General features: G+C 40.8%; 3 protein-coding genes across 3 annotated transcripts; 2 read left to right on the forward strand and 1 right to left on the reverse strand.

Moving 5' to 3' along the window:
- Positions 1-4,750: 4,750 nt before the first annotated feature.
- On the reverse strand, positions 4,751-14,112 carry LOC112254802 (ubiquinol-cytochrome-c reductase complex assembly factor 2). Its single transcript, XM_024427674.2, has 4 exons — positions 13,965-14,112; positions 13,365-13,439; positions 10,013-10,082; positions 4,751-4,986 (listed from the first exon to the last, which is right to left on the reverse strand). The coding sequence occupies exons 1-4, from the start codon at positions 14,100-14,102 to the stop codon at positions 4,877-4,879; spliced, it is 393 nt and encodes a 130-aa protein (XP_024283442.1). The 5' UTR covers positions 14,103-14,112; the 3' UTR covers positions 4,751-4,876.
- A 324-nt stretch (positions 14,113-14,436) lies between these two features.
- LOC112254803 (mitochondrial import receptor subunit TOM6 homolog) lies at positions 14,437-15,542 on the forward strand. The gene is made up of 3 exons (XM_024427675.2): positions 14,437-14,545; positions 14,901-15,025; positions 15,186-15,542. Exons 1-2 carry the CDS (start codon positions 14,442-14,444, stop codon positions 14,995-14,997), a joined length of 201 nt encoding a protein of 66 aa, XP_024283443.1. The 5' UTR covers positions 14,437-14,441; the 3' UTR covers positions 14,998-15,025; positions 15,186-15,542.
- A 2,148-nt stretch (positions 15,543-17,690) lies between these two features.
- On the forward strand, positions 17,691-19,470 carry lg07h1orf74 (linkage group 07 C1orf74 homolog). Its single transcript, XM_024428494.2, has 2 exons — positions 17,691-17,763; positions 18,074-19,470. The coding sequence occupies exon 2, from the start codon at positions 18,083-18,085 to the stop codon at positions 18,887-18,889; it is 807 nt and encodes a 268-aa protein (XP_024284262.1). The 5' UTR covers positions 17,691-17,763; positions 18,074-18,082; the 3' UTR covers positions 18,890-19,470.
- Positions 19,471-23,393: the final 3,923 nt, after the last annotated feature.

Below are 23,393 nucleotides of genomic sequence, written 5' to 3' on the forward strand. Positions count from 1 at the left end.
TGTGTAAGGACATCTGGGATAAAATTGTAGACCTGCACAAGGCTGGGATGGGCTACAAGACAATAGGCAAGCAGCTTGGTGAGAAGGCAACAACTGTTGGCGCTATTATTAGAAAATGGAAGAAGTTCAAGATGACGGTCAATCACCCTCGGTCTGGGCTCCATGCAAGATCTCACCTTGTGGGGCATCAATGATCATGAGGAAGGTGAGGGATCAGCCCAGAACTACACGGCAGGACCTGGTCAATGACCTGAAGAGAGCTGGCACCACAGTCTCAAAGAAAATCATTAGTTACACACTACGCCATCATGGATTAAAATCCTGCAGTGCACTCAAGGTCCCCCTGCTCAAGCCAGCGCATGTCCAGTCCCGTCTGAAGTTTGCCAATGACCATCTGGATGATCCAGAGGAGGAATGGGAGAAGGTCATGTGGTCTGATGAGACAAAAATAGAGCTTTTTGGTCTAAACTCCACTCGCCGTGTTTGGAGGAAGAAGGATGAGTACAACCCCAAGAACACCATCCCAACCGTGAAGCATGGAGGTGGAAACATAATTCTTTGGGGATGCTTTTCTGCAAAGGGGACAGGATGACTGCACCGTATTGAGGGGAGGATGGATGGGGCCATGTATCGCGAGATCTTGGCCAACAACCTCCTTCCCTCAGTAAGAGCATTGAAGATGGGTCGTGTCTTCCAGCATGACAACGACCCAAAACACACAGCCAGGGCAACTAAGGAGAGGCTCCTTAAGAAGCATGTCAAGGTCCTGGAGAGGCCTAGCCAGTCTCCAGACCTGAACCCAATAGAAAATCTTTGGAGGAAGCTGAAAGTCCGTATTGCCCAGCGACAGCCCCGAAACCTGAAGGATCTGGAGAAGGTCTGTATGGAGGAGTGGGCCAAAATCCCTGCTGCAGTGTGTGCAAACCTGGTCAAGAACTACAGGAAACATATGATCTCTGTAATTGCAAACAAAGGTTTCTGTACCAAATATTAAGTTCTGCTTTTCTGATGTATCAAATACTTATGTCATGCTATAAAATGCAAATTAATTACTTAAAAATCATACAATGTTATTTTCTGGATTTTTGTTTTAGATTCTGTCACTCACAGTTGAAGTGTACCTATGATAAAAATTACAGACCTCTACATGCTTTGTAAGTAGGAAACACTGCCCGATTTTGCAGGTTATCAAATACTTGTTCTCCCCACTGTAGATACTCTACTGGAGCCAAAATATGACTGTAGGGTGTCAGCAAATATAATTAAAAGTTTACACTATTCATCTATGGCAAAGATACTTATACGTTTCCCCTTTCATATGTGTCTGGTGTTACCTAGTTACTGGCTAGCTAGGTCTTCAGCTAGCATATTGTTCAAAACTCTGATGCAGTTGTCATGTCAACACATCTGTCAGTGCTGCTGTGAACCGCATCACAAGAGACATGCCAAACGGGAGATGTATACTTCATTGATGCAATTTCAAAGTTTGAGTTTGATTTGCTTGAGATGATTTTACTGCAACACTGTTTGCTGCATCTAAGTTTCCTGACATGGGCTTTTCAAAGAGCTGTCAGTCAAGGCGAGCTCATGAATATAAGCTCCCTGCCCACTCAGCCTGTCTTTTCAAACTTCCTGGTAGTAAACCATGAGAGAAGAAGTACTTTAAAAACAAAAATGTGCATGTAAAAGTGCAGGTACTCGGAATTATATTTGAACACTGTTGAATAGTTCATTGTCTCTAAATACACTGTATCAGCCAGACCAACCTTAATGTCTTCACCCAGCTCTCCTACAAAATATGAAGAACATATTGGTCTTGTGTGTCAGTGGATTTATCTGTTATTATGGTGATGCTTTGTGTTTTTTTACCAGACTGCACCTCCGTTCTTTACATGTGTTAATGAATGTGTGCATTTTGGGATATTGGCACTTACAAAAGCCATATCCTTAGCATTTATGTTTTACATGTATTTCTACAGCGAATGGAAATGGCTACTTTGTTCAGAAAAAGGTTACATTTTCTGACATAAAAAATGTATATTATTCCCATATGATGTTGAAGCAAGGCAGCAACACATATGAGCCATTTTGTGTTGTCTCTCCCCCAGGCCCTCATCAAGATAGTGATGCTGACTGGTGCTGTTGGAGCCACCATGGCACCCTGGTATCCGCACTACCAGCCTGCTCCTGACACCCTACCTGGCATGGCTGTGCTTGGCCACCTTCCTCAACTACTACATCTGGAGAGAGAACCCGGATGAGGATGGAAAGGAGGAGTAGGCAACACTGTGCCGTACTTGGTTTCTCCCAGGTTCTGAAAGATCTTTATTCCTGTTGAAATAACTATGTCAGTTGATATTGGCACCAAAATGTGGTCTTACTAGTTGCATTTATATTAAAAGATTTTTTGCACTTAACCACATTTTCAAAAAATGGCTATACTATGTGTTGTGCCTACAATTGTATGAGGCAACAATGCTCAACATCAGTAATATGATCTTAATTCATTACATTGCAGAATATTATTGATAAAACAATTGTTTAGAAATTGCCATATTACCCCAGAAACATCTACCATCATTCCTATACAGTTATCAAAAACTCTTTATATTGCATAGCCTTTGTATTGACAGCTCCATGGTCTAAACAATTAAGCAATTCATGTGCTACTGCGTTTTTTTTTTTACATGTTTATCCCATAAACTAATCTCCACTGAAGAAATTGGTGCTTAGTTTTTGCAAGATTTCAGAAACCCCATCTTTACTCTTAAATGTATTCCAATATTTCTGTTGAAGCTCACCATGGCTTTGCAGAGAACTGATTTATTGTGCCAACTCTTATTACAAGGAAAGTACATGCCAGCAAAGCCTTAAGTACATCAGATTTGAATTAGAATTGCCTGTTGTTAAAAATATATTTTTTTACTTGTCCTGAAGATGGATTCTTGAATTTATGAGATGTCTGCTACACCGCAAACACTGATTTGCTACACCGCAAACACTGATTTGCTACACCGCAAACACTGATTTGCTACACCGCAAACACTGATTTCTATGATTGAACTTATTCTCTCTTTGCACTGGTTTGTTTACTTTGCTTTCTTCCAATAAACATATTTACATTAACCCATGTCTGATTTTATAATATGCACTACTTGTAACTCAGATCACCTTAAACTCAACCTAGACGTTAATCTACCCAATGCTAGGGTATTTGAGCAACGTCTGTTATATGGAAGATTGCCTGCTCCATGTAAAAGGCTGTGTTTGAATAGCATTTAAAAGCCCAGAGCAGTCAGTGACTTTCCTGTGTCTATTTATACATATTCTCAGAGGTTGGAATAATACTGTGGATTTGTTCAAATGAGGCCAATAAGAAGAGAGTTCCAAACCGCTCTGCCTAGAACAGTTTTCCTTTTCCAACCTCAGACCACTCAGAGAGCAAAAGCATCCTGCTTGAGAAATTGTTCTTTCACCATTTTCATTGAAAACATCACAGTAAGGTACCTTACTGTAACCCAGAAATTATTTGATATTGAAATAAAAACTGTTGCATTAAACCTTTTAAAGGAGCAAACTAAAAAGATTTGGCATGGGTCCTGAGATCCTCAAAAGGTTCTAGAGCTGCAACATCGAGAGCTTAGGTTGCACTGGTTGCATCACTGCCTGGTACGGCAATTGCTCGGCCACTGACCGCAAGACACGACAGAGGGTAGTGCGTATGGACCAGTACATCACTGGGGCTAAGCTGCCTGCCATCCAGGACCTCTACACCAGGTGGTGTCAGAGGAAGGCCCTAAAAAATTGTCAAAGACCCCAGCCACCCCAGTCATAGACTGTTCTCTCTACTACCGCATGGCAAGCGGTACCGGAGTGCGAAGTCTAGGACAAAAAGGCTTCTCAACAGTTTTTACCCCCAAGCCATAAGACTTGTGTGCCCCCCACCCCTCTTTTTACGCTGCTGCTACTCTCTTTTCATCATATATGCATAGTCACTTTAACTATACATTCATGTACATACTACCTTAATTGGGCCGACCAACTAGTGCTCCCGCACATTGGCTAACCGGGCTATCTGCATTGTGTCCTGCCACCCACCACCCGCCAACCCCTTTTACGCTACTGCTACTCTCTGTTCATCATATATGCATAGTCACTTTAACCATATCTACATGTACATACTAACTCAAATCAGCCTTACTAACCTGTGTCTGTATGTAGCCTTGCTACTTTTATAGCCTCGCTACTGTATATAGCCTGTCTTTTTACTATTGTTTTTTTTTCTTTACCCACCTATTGTTCACCTAATACCTTTTTTGCACTATTGGTTAGAGCCTGTAAGTAAGCATTTCACTGTAAGATCTACACCTGTTGTATTCAGCGCACATGACAAATAAACTGATTTGATCAGTTGCTACATCCATTTTTGGACTTATAAATTGATATTGAATCATGAAGAATATAACTTTGAAATGCCTCATGAGCTTGGTTCAACTGTTGTACCCTATCAGAACCTAAAATATGAGCTTGTCTTACTCAATTTTTGTAAACAAACACTATATGGCCTCAAAACAAGGTTAACTATAAGTTTGATATCATGAATGGTCAGTCCTTGCATCCATAGTTCCGTCTATGAACTTGAGAATAGTTACAGTTCTCCAGCCCCATCCCTCAGCTTTTTACCGGAACAGGGGAGTCCGCTTTATTTTTTCTACTGCTGATTGCCACTTTAAAAACATTTCAGTCAGACTTTCTGTGCTCAGTCATTTATTCTGTATGTTACAATGGCCCTGCTAAAATGACAAGATAAAACATTATTCTTATTTATTTGGTTATTTCTAAAGTGTCTGAAGGGGAAAGAAAACATACAGAAGTGCTACTTGTTCTCAGGAGCCTTCTCAGGGGTGACATCTTGTTTGGTGGCGAATCGCTCCATGAGAGTTTTCCACAAGCCCTTCTTCTTCTCATTCATCTGCTGCATGTTACCTGAGGTGGAAGAGATGAGGGGTTAGAGAGACATCAGAACCAACCATGCATGTTCAGAACAACACCCTGTGGAGTTCCTTTAGCCTGGGTGCCAGCCTCCTGCTGAAAGAGTGCAGGTGTCTAGACTGCAAAAGGGCCTCCGGGCTAGAGTGCCAGTCTGTTTCTCCTCTTGTAGAAAAAAGCTTCTCTGAAAATGTTGGTATCCTCAAAGTCCACTAGATGGTGGTATGAGTCAGATTAACACTTCAGGTGTCTAAGACTGACAGAAGCAGACATGAAACATTAATACACTATATACACACAAAAGTATGTGGACACCCCTTCAAATTAGTGGATTCAGCTATTTGAGCCACATCCGTTGCTGACAGGTGTTTAAAATTGAGCACACAGCCATACAATCTCCATAGACAAACATTGGCAGTAGAATGGCCTTACTGAAGAGCTTAGTGACATTCAACGTGGCACCGTCATAGGATGCCACCTTTCAAACAAGTCAGTATGTAACATTTCTGCCCTGCTATAGCTGCCCTGGTCAACTGTAAGTGTGGTTATTGTGAAGTGGACACGTCTAGGAGCAACAACGGCTCAGCCACAAAGTGGTAGGCCACACAAGCTCACCGATCGGGACAGCAGAGTGCAGAAGCATGTAGTGAAGAGTGTAGTCCCTGGTTGCAGCACTCACTACCGAGTTGAAAACTGCCCCTGCAAGCAACATCAGCACAAGAACTGTTCGTCTGGAGCTTAATGAAATGGGTTTCCATGGCCGAACTGCAGCATACAAGCCTAAGATCACCATGCGCAAGCGTCGACTGGAGTGGTATAAAACTCACCGCCATTGGACTCTGGAGAGGTGAAAACATGTTCTCTGGAGTGATGAATCACGCTTCACCATCTGGCAGTCCGACAGACTAATCTGGGTTTGGCGGATGCCAGGAGAGCACTACATGCCCCAATGCATAGTGCCAACTGTAAAGTTTGGTGGAGGAGGAACAATGGCCTGGGGCTGTATTTCATGTTTCGGGCTAGGCCCCTTAGTTCCAGTGAAGGGAAATCTTAAAGCTCCAGCATACAATCACATTCTAGACAACTCTGTGCTTCCAACTTTGTGGCAACAGTTTGGAGAATGCCCTTTCCTGTTTCAGCATGATAATGCCCCCATGCACAAAGCGAGGTTCATAAAGAAATGGTTTATCAAATAAAATTTTATGTCACATACACATGGTTAGCAGATGTTAATGCAAGCGTAGCAAAATGCTTGTGCTTCTAGTTCCGACAGTGCAGTAATATTTAACAAGTAATCTAACAATTCCTCAACAGGTACCTAATACACACAAATCTAAAGGGGTGAATGAGAACATGTACATATAAGTATATGGATGAGCGATGGCCAAGCGGCATAGGCAAGGTGCAGTAGATTGTATAAAATACAGTATATACTCTCCACCCTCTGGAGAGCCTTGTTGTTGTGCAGTCTGACGGCAGTACCAGGCTGTGATACAGCCCAAAAGGATGCTCTCGATTGTGCATCTGTAAAAGTTTGTCGGGGTTTTGGGTGACAAGCCAAATTTCTTCAGCCTCCTGAGGTTGATCAACACACTGAGGTTCTTCAACACACTGTCTGTGTGGGTGGACCATTTCAGTTTGTCTGTGATGTGTATGCCCTGGAACTTAAAACCTTCCACCTTCTCCACTGCGGTCCCTTCGAGATCGGTGTGGAAGAATTTAACTGGCCTGACCTCAACCCTTATCGAACACCTTTGGGATGAATTGGAACACCGACTGCGAGCCAGGCCTAATCGCCCAACATCAGCGCCCGACCTCACTAATGCTTTTCTGGCTGAACCGAAGCAATTCCCTGCAGTGATGTTCCAACATCTAGTGGAAAGCCTTCCCAGAAAAGCAGGGGCTGTTATAGCAGCAAAGGGGGACCAACTCCATATTAATGCCCATGATTTCTGAATGAGATGTTCGACAACCATGTGTCCACATACTTTGTCATGTAGTAGAAGATCTGGTATTAGTGAAGAGAAATAGGGAAGTATGTATGTCCTGAAATGTAATAGCATTTTGATTTGGGTTGGTTAATTTATTGCAACAAAACTAGACCAATTATGTTATATTCACTTAGCTCAGGGATGGGCAGTGACGGGGCCACACAATCTGAACTCATCATGAGAGGCCGCAGTGGCTTGCGGGTCTAATTATCCATACCAACACATGCAGTCACAGCTGGGCCTAGCATCACTTTAGTGGCCCCCATCTTCACAGTGGTTTTTAAAATTATTTTTATATAGTTAATTTCCTGCAATTCTACTACTTTTGCCATAGGGTGGAGAATTTGTCTGCAGTTTTGAATATGATATCTGAGTGAGAGTGACTAACAAAATCAACGCCCTGGTCGCTAATTTGATCATGACTAATACAACTTTAGATTGCTGGCTAGACTAACTTACCAATCTTAAAAATGTTAGCTAATTGAGTGAGTCAGAAACCACGATTCCATCCACAGTTTTTATGCAAGTAAAGTCATAACATATAAAGTCAAATAATGACAGAAGGGATGGAAACAGGAATCGATCAGATAGATCATTTGTTCGTTCAACATGGCGGGATCTTTTTGTCTAGGTCAAATTAATTATGTGAGAAATGGCAGTGGAAACGGCTTCATGCGCAAATATTTAAATACAGTGGCTTGCGAAAGTATTCACCCTCTTTGCATTTTTCCTATTTAGTTGCCTTACAACCTGGAATTAAAATGGATTTTTGGGGGGATTGTATCATTTGATTTACACAACATGCCGACCACTTTGAAGATACAAAATATTTTTTTATTGTGAAACAAACCAGAAATAAGACAAAATAAATTGAAAACTTGAGCATGCATAAATATTCACTCCCCCAAAGTCAATATATTTTGTAGAGCCACCTTTTGCAGAAATTACAGCTGCAAGTTTCTTGGGGTATGTCTCCATAAGCTTGGCACATCTAGCCACTGGGATTTTTGCCCATTCTTCAAGGCAAAACTGCTCCAGCTCCTTCTAGTCGGATGGGTTCTGCTGGTGTACAGCGATTTTTACGCAATACCACAGATTCTCAATTGGATTCATGTCTGGGCTTTGACTAGGCCATTCCAAGACATTTAAATGTTTCCCCTTAAACCATTTGAGTGTTGCTTTAGCAGTATGCTTAGGGTCAATTTCCTGCTGGAAGGTGAACCTCCGTCCCAGTCTCAAATCTCTGGAAGACTGAAACAGGTTTCCCCTCAAGAATTTCCCTGTATTTAGCACCATCCACCATTCCTTCAATTCTGACCAGTTTCCCAGTCCCTGCCGATGAAAAACATCCTTACAGCATGATACTGCCACCACCATGCTTCACTGAGGGGATGGTGTTCTCAGGGTGATGAGGTGTTGGGTTTGCGCCAGACATAGCGTTTTCCTTGATAGCCAAAAAGCTCAATTTCAGTCTCATCTGACCAGAGTAGCTTCTTCCATATGTTTGGGGAGTCTCCCACATGCATTTTTGCAAACACCAACCATGTTTGCTTATTTTTCTCTTCAAGCAATGGCTTTTTTCTGGCCACTCTCCCATAAAGCCTAGCTCTGTGGAGTGTATGGCTTAAAGTGGTCGAATGGACAGATACTCCAATCTCCACTGTGGAGCTTTGCAGCTCCTTCAGGGTTATCTTTGGTCTCTTTGTTGCCTCTCTGATTAATGCCCTCCTTGCCTGATCCGTGAGTTTTGGTGGGTGGCCTTCTCCTGGCAGGCTTGTTTTGATGCCATATTCTTTCCATTTTTTAATAATGGATTTAATGGTGCTCCATGGGATATTCAAAGTTTCTGGTATTTTTTTTATAACCCAACCCTGATCTGTACTTCTCCACAACTTTGTCCCTGACCTGTTTGGAGAGCTCCTTGGTGCCGCTTGCTTGGTGGTGCCCCTTGCTTAGTGGTGTTGCAGACTCTGGGGCCTTTCAGAACAGGTGTATATATACTGAGATGACGTGACAGATCATGTGACACTTAAAGTCCACCTGTGTGAAATCGAACTAATTATGTGACTTCTGAAGGTAATTGGTTGCACCAGATCTTATTTAGAGGCTTCATAGCAAAGGGTGTGAATACATATGCATGCACCACTTTTTCATTTTTATATTTTTGAAACAAGTATTTTTTTTCCATTTCACTTCACCAATTTAAACTATTTTGTGTATGTCCATAATATTAAATCCAAATAAAAAAATAATTTAAATTACAGGTTGTAATGCAACAAAATAGGAAAAACATCAAGGCGATGAATACTTTTGCAAGGCACTGTAATAACCATCATATAGAAGTAAACATGTTGCCCATCCCACTACGACTCGGGAAACCTTGTAGTTTATTAGGCTACAGATTAAATAACTTATGATGAACTTCACTGGGTGGTGAAAGTGCACGATGATCTTGATGCTTTTTTCCAACAAATATCGAGGGTCTGATTCTGGTGACAATTGATGCTTGACTGAAAAAAATATATATATATTCTTGCTCATTCATAATAACCTCATTATGTAGACTACCCTACAGGCACTGTATCTGCAAGCTGATGGCTAGTGCACATGTGCTGTGACCAGAGTAGGCACATTTGCTACTACAGACAGTTTGTGACAAAACTGTCAGTAGAGTTGAAACTGTGATGGAAACACATTGAACTTTAGATTTTTGTTCAGTACATGAAAACTTAAGCGAAAAAGTAGTTTGTGTGCATAACATCATCAGGGACTGATTTGGACGTGCAAGAGGTCGGTTTGGTGGAAAGACCACTGGTGGGAAAATGTGAATATTCTAAAATCTGAATAAAGAAAATATGTGCATGAAAATCTGTCGCCAATTGGATGGAATCCTAGCAAGTGACTGATATAAGAGAAACTGCTTGTGAATTGATCTGTGGGCCTACAAAAGCGCAGGCCACCAGTTGCCCATCCCTAATCTATCTGTATGCATAAATCATGAATGTGATGTACTTAGGACTATGTGTCCATACCTGTTGCTAATAGCATTCTACATTCTTCCACTGTGACACCTGTAAAACTGGTATCTCTTGTGCGGGGGAACTGTGAACAGATATTACAGGAGTTAGAGGCAACGATAACCCTCATTGACACACAACTTCATCAATTGGCTTTCTCTCAGATCTTTCATAGCTGCTGCAACAAGCAAATGCACGTGTAATGAACAGACATCGCTCTGTGTATGGTCATTGCTGTGGACTATAGCTCTTGAAAACCCTTCTCCATATGTAGGGTTTTCAGCCATTACATTCCCCCACATTTGGCTCTGTTAAACTACAATTCCTACGTTCTGTTTAACGTTTAGAAACGTCAATAATCATCGCTTTCTAAATGTTTTTCGAAAAGTGCTGATATGCCTCTTATCGTACATGTCAGCGAGAAAGAATCTTTCAAATAAAATAAAAATATATTTACTCTAGCTGTTTTGCAAAGATCCATACACGTTGTGCCTCCAGTTGATGAACTTCCTCTCCAGTTAGCTTACACATAGGTGTTCGGAGCACACTAGATAGTTAATTAGCACAGGTGGCAGCCTATGTCTTTACTCTGTCTATATGAAAGATATGTTCCCATAGTAGGGTGCTGCAGCACCCCCTGAAAAATCTGAATTAAAATAATATATTTATAAAATTAAAAAGTACTGCACTGGGCCTTTACTAGGCCTTTACTAGTATTAGCCGAAAAGGTAGTTGTATATAACAGTATCTTGCAGGATTCAATAGTTGGAATTGTAAGTGTTGTTGTGTTGTTGCTCTGACCCTTTCTCTGCGATTCTGGATACCATTAGAATGACAAAGAACAAACCCCTGTCCTCAAACATTTATATCAAAAGGTGTTATGGGCAAAGACACAAATCACCCCATCAAATGAAATATTTGTCTTGATCAAAAACAATTAAAACAACCACTTTCTATGCAGTAAATTTACCATCCTTACAAACCACAATGTACATGTACATTACTGTATTGTACATAGGTTGGTCATCTAGGTTTGTACCTATAGACTTGCCATCACCATGAAGAAAAACAATGCACAATACAGTAATTCCGTACATTGAGATGTCAAGTGGTCTGTGATGTGGCTCAGTTGGTAGAGCATGGCGCTTACAATGCTAGGATTGTGGGTTCGATTCCCAGAATGAAAACGTATGAAAATGTATGCATTCACTACTAGAGGTTGCCCGATTAATCGAAATGGCCGATTAATTAGGGCCGATTTCAAGTTTTCATAACAATTGGAAATCTGTATTTTTGGACACTGATTTGGCCGATTTTTTAAAATATTTTTTACACCTTTATTTAATTAGGCAAGTCAGTTAAGAACACATTCTTATTTTCAATGACGCCCTAGGAATGGTGGGTGAACTGCCTTGTTCAGGGGCAGAACGACAGATTTTTACCTTGTCAGCTCGGGGATTCAATCTTGCAACTTTACAGTTAACTAGTCTAACACTCTAACCACCTGCCTCTCATTGCACTCCACGAGGAGCCTGCCTGTTACAAGAATGCAGTAAGAAGCCAAGGTAAGTTGCTAGCTAGCATTACACTTATCGTATAAAAAACAATCAATCATAATCACTAGCTAACTACAAAAGGTTGATGATATTACTAGTTTATCTAGCATGTCCTGCGTTGCATATAATCGATGCGGTGCGCATTCGCAAAAAAGGACTGTCGTTGCGCCAACGTGTACCTAACCCTAAACATCAATGCCTTTCTTAAAATCAATACACAGAAGTATATATTTTTAAACCTGCATATTTAGCTAAAAGAAATCCAGGTTAGCAGGCAATATTAACCAGGTGAAATTGTGTCACTTCTCTTGCGTTCACTGAACGCAGAGTCAGGGTATATGCAAAAGTTTGGGCCGCCTGGCTTGTTGCGAACTAATTTGCCAGAATTTTACGTAATTATGACATAACATTGAAGGTTGTACAATGTAACAGCAATATTTAGACTTAGGGATGCCACCCGTTAGATAAAATACCGAACGGTTCCATATTTCACTGAAATAATAAACGTTTTGTTTTTGAAATGATAGTTTCCGGATTCAACCATATTAATGACCAAAGGCTCGTATTTCCGTGCGTTATGTTATAATTAAGTCTATGATTTGATATTTGATAGAGCAATCTGAGTGAGCGATGGTAGGCAGTAGCAGGCTCATAAGCATTCATTCAAACAGCACTTTTGTGCGTTTTGCCAGCAGCTCTTCGCAATGCTTCAAGCATTGAGCTGTTTATGACTTCAAACCTATCAACTCCTGAGATTAGGCTGGTGTAACCGATGTGAAATGGCTAGCTAGTTAGCGGGGTGCGCGCTAATAGCGTTTCAAACGTCACTCGCTCTGAGACTTGGAGTAGTTGTTCCCCTTGCACTGCAAGGGCCGTGGATTTTGTGGAGCGATGGGTAACGATGCTTCGAGGGTGGCTGTTGTCGATGTGTTGCTGGTTCAAGCCCAGGTAGGGGCGAGGAGGGGGACGGAAGCTATACTGTTACACTGGCAATACTAAAGTGCCTATAAGAACATCCAATAGTCAAAGGTATATGAAATACAAATGGTATAGAGAGAAATAGTCCTATAAATAGTATATTAACTACAACCTGCGAATATTACCTTGGAATTTTGAAGTCTCATGTTAAAAGGAACCACCAGCTTTCATATGTTCTGAGCAAGGAACTTAAACATTAGCTTTTTTAACATGGCACATATTGCACTTTTACTTTCTTCTCCAACACTTTGTTTTTGCATTATTTAAACCAAATTTAACATGTTTCATTATTTATTTGAGGCTAAATGGATTTTTATTGATGTATCATATTAAGTTAAAATATTCAGTATTGTTGTAATTGTCATTATTACAAATATAAAAAATAAAAATGTATTTAAAAATTGTCCGATTAATCGTTATCGGGTTTTTTTTGGTCCACCAATAATCGGTAAAAGGTGTTGAAAAATAATAAATCGGTCGACCTCTACTCACTACTGTAAATTGCTCTGGAAAAGAGTGTCTACTAAAATGGAAGAAATTAATAGACCATTTCAGTTCACATAGAAATAACTTGCATTTGCTAAATATTTCAAGAAACTGGAAAACATATGAAGCAAGTACTTTTATATTCCACAAGTACTTTGAGATTAACGGTTTTGTAAAGAATTATCACACTTAAATTACACATTCTGATAAACACTCAAATACATTTAGTTAAAAATAAATTGCACTGGGCCTTTACTAGTCCTGTATTAGCGGACCGATATAGACTTCTTCAGCTCGGGCAAATGTTTATTTTAATTTGGGGGGGTGCAGTATAAGTGAATACTTACTCTTTCTCGGTATACATTAGTGTTGATTCGGGCCAAGCTTTCATATATTTGATCACACTTCTCTGGATCAGAGAGCTGTCAAGAAAAATCAGATCAGTTCATAGGGGGTTCATACAATATAATCTAGAAACTATCCACATACAGATACTGTTATATGGGATTGTTTTTAAGATTTAGAGGCTTAATCTGTAAAATGTCCTGCAATTTCAAAATAAGTGTTTTTGCAAATGAGCAATGCATTGTTTCAAAATACGTCTAAACCCATCATGTTGATCATAGGTTAGGCTGCATTTCATCCTCAGTCTCATTCGTCAATTTACCAAACAGTAGGGGGGGGTTATGGTTTTCAAATTAATTTTCTGTTTTTGTAAGTGAACCACCCCCCTGTGGTGCTGCCCTAACTGCATGATTGTCGTGTCTCACCACAACTCAATTACATCTCTTGACTATAGCTCTATACTTTGATTTACATTGCTAAACATGTTTGTTTTGCATGCAACTGCAAGGTCGATATGGACGGGTGCCCCATCATCCTAGCTAAATATAGCTAGCCACATTGGTTGACGTTCTCGTGCGACATTGTAAGTGGATTCGCTCTACCTGTGTGTTTTCACCTTCACGAAAAGCATGGGTTACTCTCTGCCGTAGAAACGTTCCTAAATCACGGCCTTTCTTTGATTCGTCCCGTGGCCATTCTTCGCAGAGTTTCAAGAACTGGCGGTACCGTGCTACAGACATGTTCTGTTATGCAACGCTAAAAACAAAACGAATAGATAAAGATATAAATGAGCAACCTGAGTATGGTCACTATCGGAGACCGTAGTTTTTTTTAGGCCTGTTGTTGCTATCTCACATCCTTGGGGCGTTCTTAACCCCAACCCTAAACATAATTTATCCTTCCCTAACCTTTGCCCTTAACAATTTGAAATGTCGAGGTCAATGGGATAGGCACGTCCCAACGATCCCGGATAGCATGGACTCTGGTGTATTTCGGTGATGGTGTTACATGTCAATTCTTCCCCAAATTGGAAAACTATAATTTTGCATCAAGGCAAGCGCTCACATTAAACATTTAAGATGAGCGCAGCTGGGAAAAAGGCTATCGGGGCACCGGGTTATGGTGTCGTGGAATGGATCAGTACCGCATGTCGATTTGCTACAGATAGAAATGATTTCAGAAGGTATGGGCCAGATGGCTAAACATTCCTATTTCAAATGCAACGTGTTTCATGTGTCATGTTAGCTAGCTAGCCAACTAGCTAGCTTCTTTGCCAAACATGCGCATGCTTTGCCCTTGGATATACCGGTATCAACAGCCCTGAGCTAATTGCTCAGCAGTCTGTTGCTAGCATAACATTATCTGGAAATTAGGAGGGTTTTGTGATTAAAAACAAATCCCCCCCCACACACACACACACACAACTGAACTGTCATTGAGTCAACGTGTAACTCAATTAATGAATATCTCCATTCAATAACGATCCAATAATTGTACATAGTGATATGAATTCGTTGCTAATCGATCTGTTTCTGTAGGAACCTTCTGGTCAACTTGGGACTCTTTGCAGCTGGAGTTTGGGTTGCCAGGAATCTCTCAGATTTTGACCTGATGTCCCCTCAACCAATCATCTAGTGCAATAACAAGATGGATATCGTGAGAGGTACAGGACAGGCCATTAACCTCACATCAGAATTCATGTTTGATAACTATTGTTATTACTGTGTAAATTACTTGTATTCTTTCTGTCAAATGTTTAATATTGGTTGTTGCCAGTTGAATGTGGAATTAACAGAATAATCCATTTCTCATTTTATTTTCAGGTGTCTCGGACCAAAATGTCAGTCATAAGGACAAGATCTTGGGCTTGTTTGACATTGCAGGTGAATGCCGACTGACTGATCTGCAAAGGACTTTGCATCATAAATAACATCTTGTTATTTTATTTGTAGGTCAGTCAGGTCAATTTACCTATTATTCATTAGGGTTTTGATCCTCTCGAACGTGGCCATTTACTTTATATTTACTGTGTTGGCACAAAATCATTGTTTGTTGGTGATAGTCTGGAAACTGGTGTGCCTGCCTGCTTAATACATTATTAAAACTGTATGACATTGCTTTCAGTATCTCAACATTTTATGTAATTGTTAACTTAATGCAATAAATAACCATGTAAATAAGTGCTTTGACATTATTTGTATCTTTAAAAGTGCTAGAGAGAACTTAAACTGAGCTAGGTATGAATTAAATCAATCATATTGAAATTCTAAAAGAATGAAACAGTCAGGACACGCCCACTCAACCACAGTCAAGCAAAGGGTGTGTGCCATGCTCCAGCTGCTGGTATCAACCAATGATGTATATAAACCCTGGATTGCTGATGCTATGTATTGGCCAATGAGAGCCTTCGAAGCCACCGGTTGGTCATATGGCACTCCCAGAAGGAGCAGTCCTCCAAAGGAATTAATGGAATTCTACAGTATTTCAATAAGATATGTAATGGACAAAATTACATGATAATGACATATTTTACATGCTTGTACACTTACACTACTGTTTAAAAGTTTGGGGTCATGTAGAAATGTCCTTGTTTTTGAAAGAAAAGCACATGTCTTGTCCATTAAAATAACATCAAATTGATCAGAAATACAATGTAGACAGACATTAATGTTGAAAATGACTATCGTAGCTGGAAACGGCTGATTTTTTAAAATGGAATATCTACAGAGGCCCATTATCAGCAACCATCACTCCTGTGTTATGTTAGCTAATCCAAGTTTGTCATTTTAAAAGGCTAATTGATCATTAGAAAACCCTTTGGCAATTATGTTAGCACAGCTGAAAACTTTTGTGCTGATTAAAGAAGCAATACAACTGGCCTTCTTTAGACTAGTTGAGTATCTGGAGCATCAGCATTTGTGGGTTTGTTTACAGGCTCAAAATGGCCAGAAACAAAAAAAACTTTCTTCTGAAACTCGTCAGTCTATTTTTGTTCTGAGAAATGAAGGCTATTTCATGCGAGAAATTGCCAAGAAACTGAAGATCTCGTACAACGCTGTGTACTACTACATCGCCTATGGGCACAAACCCACCGTCGCTTAACCAGACAGGACTGGAAAAAAGTGCTCTTCACTGACGAGTCGCGATTTCGTCTCACCAGGGGTGGTGGGTAGGATTCTCGGTTATCGTTGAAAGAATGAGCGTTACACCAAGGCCTGTACTATGGAGTGGGATTGATTTGGAGGTGGAGGGTCCATCATGGTCTGGGTCGGTGTGTCACAGCATCATTGGACTGAGCTTGTTGTCATTGCATGCAATCTCAATGCTGTGCGTTACAGGGAAGGCATACTCCTCCCTCATGTGGTACCCTTCCTGCAGGCTCATCCTGACATGACCCTCCAGCATGACAATGCCACCTGACATACTGCTCGTTCTGAGCGTGATTTCCTGCAAGACAGGAATGTCAGTGTTCTGCCATGGCCAGCAAAGAGCCCGGATCTCAATCCCATTACAACTCTTTGTTTGTCTGAATTTGTGGGTTTTACGCATCAGCCAAACTTCTGGGAGAGTGCGATGGTTCTCTTTTGGCTAGTGGGGAGGCAACCATGAACAGCCATCCATGATGCTGTGGTGATTGACATTTAACCGTAGCTGTTGCGGGTCCACGGCTTAGCTGGCTCTTAGGCGCGCGATGGTGTCCTTGGAGCGGGTGTAGGCCATGATGTCCTTGTACTTCCACGATGCTAGCCCAGCCATGGGCAGACCTAACCTGAAGGCAAAATCTCTCCGCGTCTTGAACACTGGTGGGGGGTTCCAGGGTTCTGAGAATGGGGGTGGCAAAATACTGTTCAAAGTAGCTGGCTTTCCTGTCTTGTGGATGATGGTGACCAAGTTGGATGGTCCCTGTGCCCTAATGATGTTAATAAGATGATGATCTTTGTCAAAGGTAGTAGTAAGGGGAGGCAATTTTTATCGCATGCACCAGTCAGTCAAGGAAGAGGTGGGGAGTATGGGATGTAGGTTAGAGGAAGTTGTGCAGAGTAGACTATGGTTTAGGCACACAGGTTTGAATGTCACGTTGTGGATGATAGGTCTGTGTGATGAGTGTTTAGTGGAGGAAACAGTGGAGTGTGTGGATATTTTGTGAACAGTATGATGCAGATAGGGGGAGATTGTGTCAAAGGATTAGAGAGGCTGGTTGGTGTTTGGGTGGTGTAGTGGGGGAAGGGAAGTGGTGTCTAGGGCTCTATTTCACTTTCTTACTGGAACATGAATAATTAAAATAAGCCATGACTGGCCTTACACTCCAGTACAGTAGGTGGCGGGGTATGCACCTTAAAAGTTGGATGCGATCCGCCAACCCAATCCCGAAGCAGAAGAAGAATAGTACAACGACCAGAAGTAAGTAACGTTATGCTTTAAAGGTGCCGGTAGATCGATGAATAGATTAACTTTAGGATCAATGAGCTGTAGGCTACTAATGAATTTTTCAAAGTAAATTATATGTGGGAAGTAACTGGAAGGCATGAGCGTGGTTTCAAAAGCCATGCATTTCTAGGCTAACTATCATGCTAGCTGGCTACTGTAGTTCATTTGGCGTGCTTGTTTTAGGTGCAAAACTCGTACTAACGCACACTATTCTGATAGTTTTGGTCAGCATGGAGTTTCATTCATCAACATGTAATTTTGCCACATGTTCAAATTCCCCTAGGAGCAGTCCATGGCTTCTTCAGACGTCTTTGTTGCTGCTGCTCGCAAATGTCTACGAGTTGGAAAGAAACGCTTCTCTGCCACTGTGAGTCTGAACCTGGCTACTCAGGTCCTGGCTGTGGACTTGGGCCTGAAGCCCGCTCTGCTATATGACAGTAATACAGCATCTGCAGAGCAGGTCCAACAGTATTTAAACTCTCTGCAGGCTGCACAACTTGTGTCTAAATCTCTCCAGACAGTGGTCATCAGTGAGAATTCCTTGATTGTGAACCCATCCCTAACTATAGCAAACTTGGAGGCACTTCTCTTGAGGAGGACTGTGACTGTGGTGGATGTATGTCACTCATTGGAGCAGCCTGCCATCACTGAGCTACAGTGGGGAGCTATCAGGGACATGATTCATGCTTTACTTGCTCATATTAGACAGTTTGGGCAACATTCTGCGATGAGAAATGTCCCTCACCGAATTGAAAAGAGACATTGTGAGGCATGGAATCTGTGTACTCTTTTTGGGATTCTATTGGGCTACCCCTCCACATACTGGTTTGACCAGAGCAGGAGCTTTGAGAACTGCCTAGCTATGTCTCCGCTGGTGGTGACCAAGGCTGTGGCCTCCTGGCAGGGTGGTGGTTCTGGAGTTGAGGGTCACAGGTGTTGCCTGTATTCCTTCAGCACCCCAGAGATGTTGCAGGCAGAGATTCTGTCAGTGATGGCTAGCTGGACTACACAGCTTCAGGAACAATTTCAGCAGCAGACGATCTTCTCTGACCTCTGTTTAACAAGATCAACTGTCACCTTACCTTCTGTGGCTCTATGATTATAATGGCACTTTGTGGATGGATATTGTATGAAAAATGTGACGGTATTTGTATTTTGGATATTGTCTGTAAAACAATTGATAAGCAAACATTGAAGCAGTTGTTCATGTTTCCAAACTGATTTACATAATCAAGTTGGAAACACAATTTATTTAAAATATAAATGCATTTGTGAGGGAAGTTTACACCAATGACTACTACATCAAGCTTGTGGCTCCAAACTTGTTGGATGCGTTGCATTTTGTTTTGGTTGTGTTTCAGATTGTTTTGCCCAATAGGAACTGAATGGTGAATAATTAATATTGTTTCATTTTGGGGTCACTTATTGTAAATAAGAATATATGTTTCATAACGCTCCTACATGAATGTGTATGCTACCATGATTAGGAGTAATCATGAATAAATTGTAAATGATGAGTGAGAAATTAAGAGGCACAAAGATCATAATCTTTATTCCTGATTTTGGGGGTATTTCATTTTTTATTTAACTAGGCAAGTCAGTTAAGAACAAATTCTTATTTACAATGATGGCCTACCCCGGCCAAACCCTAACGACACTGGGCAAATTGTGCACTGCCCTATGGGACTCCCAATCACGGCCGGTTGTGATGCAGCCTGGAATCGAACCAGGGTCTGTAGTGACACCTCTAGCACTGAGATGCAGTGCCTTGGACCACTGTGCCACTCAGGAGCCCAAAATAGTATAATATGATCATTATTCATGATTATCTGTAATCATGGTAGAATCCACATTAGTGTTCAGAAACATTCTATTCTTTTTTACCATAAGTGACTATACATTATTTGCCATTCACTTCCTTTTGGGCAAAACAATCTGACACACAACCAAAACAAACTGCATATGCATCCAACAAGTTTGTAGAGTCACAAGCTTGATGTAGTGATTGTGTGCTAGGAATATGGGACCAAGTACTTATTACTTTTTCAAATGGGTGGACTAGATGCATAAAATGCCTTCATTTCTAAACAATAAAACATATTTATGAAAATACCCTCAAATTAAAAGCGACATTCTATACTGTCGGCTCATATGAAACATTTGATCTCAAATCCAAAATGCTGGAGAAAAGAGCCAAAAACAGAGAGGAGTGTTTATACTAGTTAGCTAAAATGGTGTACAGGCTAAAGGCGTATGCTTCTCAGCCTAAACAGTTCGGTAGAGTTCGCATCTAGATTGACATTTTGTGACGGTTTTTGTTTGTTTTGGACTTCGGTGAGTTTTTTTATTTGTGCTGTTTGGGGGCACAATTTATTTCTGGAAGCAAGCCGAAGTTCTGTGCTGAACTCTACGCCCCTTCATCGGTGATTGGTCAACAGTAGGGATTCTTCACTCTTTGTCATTCTCCAGACCTGAACCCAATAGAACATCTTTGGAGGGAGCTGAAAGTCTGTATTGCCCAGCAACAGCCCCGAAACCTGAAGGATCTGGAGAAGGTCTGTATGGAGGACTTGGCCAAAATCCCTGCTGCAGTGTGTGCAAACCTGGTCAAGAACTACAGGAAACGTATGATCTCTGTAATTGCAAACAAAGGTTTCTGTACCAAATATTAAGTTCTGCTTTTCTGATGTATCAAATACTTATGTCATGCAATAAAATGCAAATTAATTACTTAAAAATCATACAATGCGATTTTCTGGATTTTTGTTTTAGATTCCGTCACTCACAGTTGAATGTACCTATGATAAAAATGACAGACCTCTACATGCTTTGTAAGTAGGAAAACTTCCAGTGGTTCTGGTTCACATTCAAGAAACTCATGACAGAATTGTAGTTACCGAAGTTCACCTGAAATAAATAATTGCACATGCTTGCCACTAATCTAAAAAAAATGTGCAATAGTTAAACCTTTAAAATTACATTAACAGATAGTATTAGTACCCTGGGCAGGCTTTGCTTGCGCACTAAACTTCTTTCTCCTTTAGAATGACTTGGGCTGGGTAATGATTTAGTATGTAAATCTTTGTCCCGTGACCGCAGCTTTTTGTGGTTGCTTGAAAGTACCATTCCATTGTCTGTATAAGGAGAGCAGGTAAAACCACAAATGCTTTGAATGTGAAGAACATTACACAAATAATTAAGCATAAACTAAAATACATAGACATTTCAGAGAATATTGGTTTGTTTATCGAGATTTAAAACAAACGTAATGACATTTGCCTTTGATTTTATTTGTCTAATATATTCTGGCTACATGCAATTTAATGGGTCATTGTCACATATATATGCCTTGTTAGGGAGATTAAGTAACATATATAAGGTGTCATGTAGTCAAAAAAGAGTGTGTTATTGCTGACAATACTGTGTTTACATGATGACACATCTTCACTATTTACTTTAAAGTGACAGACTAAGGGCCATAAATATTCAAGTGTACGTCATCAGAAACATTCAACTCCAATTCCAGTTAACTACATAATGATATTACATGTCATTAGACTTGGTTAGGTGCACATCTAATGTTCTTCTATGTTCATCCTTCACACTATGATTTTTTTTTACACGATATGTTTTGAATTGTGATTGAAAAGAAATGCTTATTGTCATGTTATGACTAGTATTTATTACCTCACCCACAAGCCATTTGTGGGGCTGCAGAGTTTTAAACTCTGAATGATGGAGAAGGAAAGAGGTCCTTTTTGTCTGTAGACTTCGCAACAGCAACCACCACCTCGCAATTGTTTCTTCGCCACAGAGCTGTGACCTGCAATATACAAATCAAACACATTTAGAAGAGTTATTGTCCACTTAAACGTCAACTGAAAACAAACTATCACAATCCTTTAACATTTGGGGAAAAAACATACCTGGCCTGCAGCCTCGTTGTCTTGGAGTGATGTTGCCTCATCCCTGCTTCCATATTTCTTGTGGTGTGCCTTCCCTGCTGGTTTCTTTTTACCCTTCTTCTTTGGCTCAGGTAAGTGTCTGGGAGGCTGGAAATACTTTGACCTGGACTTGTGAGGTGAGTCTTTTCCTTGTCTCTTGGCCCACTGCTCCTCTTCCTGGTCCAATGGCTTGTTGCGCTGGGGGATTTAGTGAACAGTGATTATGGCTGATTATGTTTTATTATGTGCTCCCTATACCTTCCTTGGAGGGTGGCATGCATTTTCAAAATGAATTCAGCTGGACGGAGAAATTTCTTCTTTTGCAAAATGGAATGCTTCAGGATCCAGAACCACTGTTCCACATAGCAGTTGGTGTCCTGTGATTTCACTGATTGCAATGTTGTGTTGGTCACATTACAATATCTTGTATGGTCACCGAGCAGTATCCCACTCCAAAGGGGGAAAATGGCCATGTAAGTGTCTATTAGAACATCGATTATCCCAGGGCAGAAAACACCATTTTCAGGCCCTGTCTGTTTCTCCTCCAGAACACTCTGCAAATGTTTAAGAACTGACATGAATTCACATGTGAAGGGAGATTGTCTACATATTGTTTTGTTTTTTGCTGACATTGCACTTTCTTCATAACTGTCATCTCTCATCACGTCCTCCACTTTCATCTTCTCTGACTTCATAATACTCTCATCTAAATGCTTCTGTGATTCATCTACAAGATGACTTTTATGTTGTGATTTGAAAAGCAAACACGTGTCTAAAGGCATTGAGTGCCTTGAAGAAAGAGGTGCTGTTGAGCAACAAGGCAAAACAAAAAGTTGCATACTCTTTGAGCCCTTTGTAATTTATTTTCTTCCCAAATCCCTGGGCGACAAACTAAATGGTGTGCAATGTGTAGGCCCACTGAGTGTACATTCTGCACCTTGTTTGAAGTCAGTAGGTCACATGAACAAGGAGCTATTGAAATTTGAAAGTTTTAAAAATAATGTAAAAACGTGTGAGATGAAAATTGACAAACCAAAGGATATGCAGTATAGAAGGGTAGTCAGTGGAACTTCTGAACCTTGTTTAAAGTCAGTAGGTCACATGACTAAGGAGCTATTGAAATTTTACATTTGGATAAAATCATGTAAATCGAGTGAGATGAAAATGGACAAACTAAAGGGTGTGCAATGTGTAGGCTCATTGAGTGTACATTCTGAACCTTGTTTGAAGTCAGTAGGTCACATGACCAAGGAGCTATTGAAATGTTTAATTTGAAAAATTAATGTGGACAGTCAAATCAAATTTAATTATATAGCCCTTCTTACATCAGCTGATATCTCAAAGTGCTGAACAGAAACCCAGCCTAAAACCCCAAACAGCAAGCAATGCAGGTGTAGAAGCACGGTGGCTAGGAAAAACTCCCTAGAAAGGCCAAAACCTAGGAAGAAACCTAGGGAGGAACCAGGCTATGAGGGGTGGCCAGTCCTCTTCTGGCTGTGCCGGGTGGAGATTATAACAGAACATGGCCAAGATGTTCAAATGTTCACAAATGACCAGCATGGTCAAATAAAAATAATCACAGTAGTTGTCGAGGGTGCAGCAAGTCAGCACCTCAGGAGTAAATGTCAGTTGGCTTTTCATAGCCGATCATTAAGAGTA

This window comes from Oncorhynchus tshawytscha, linkage group LG07 (assembly GCF_018296145.1).
Source record: "Oncorhynchus tshawytscha isolate Ot180627B linkage group LG07, Otsh_v2.0, whole genome shotgun sequence".
Lineage (NCBI taxonomy): Eukaryota > Metazoa > Chordata > Actinopteri > Salmoniformes > Salmonidae > Oncorhynchus > Oncorhynchus tshawytscha.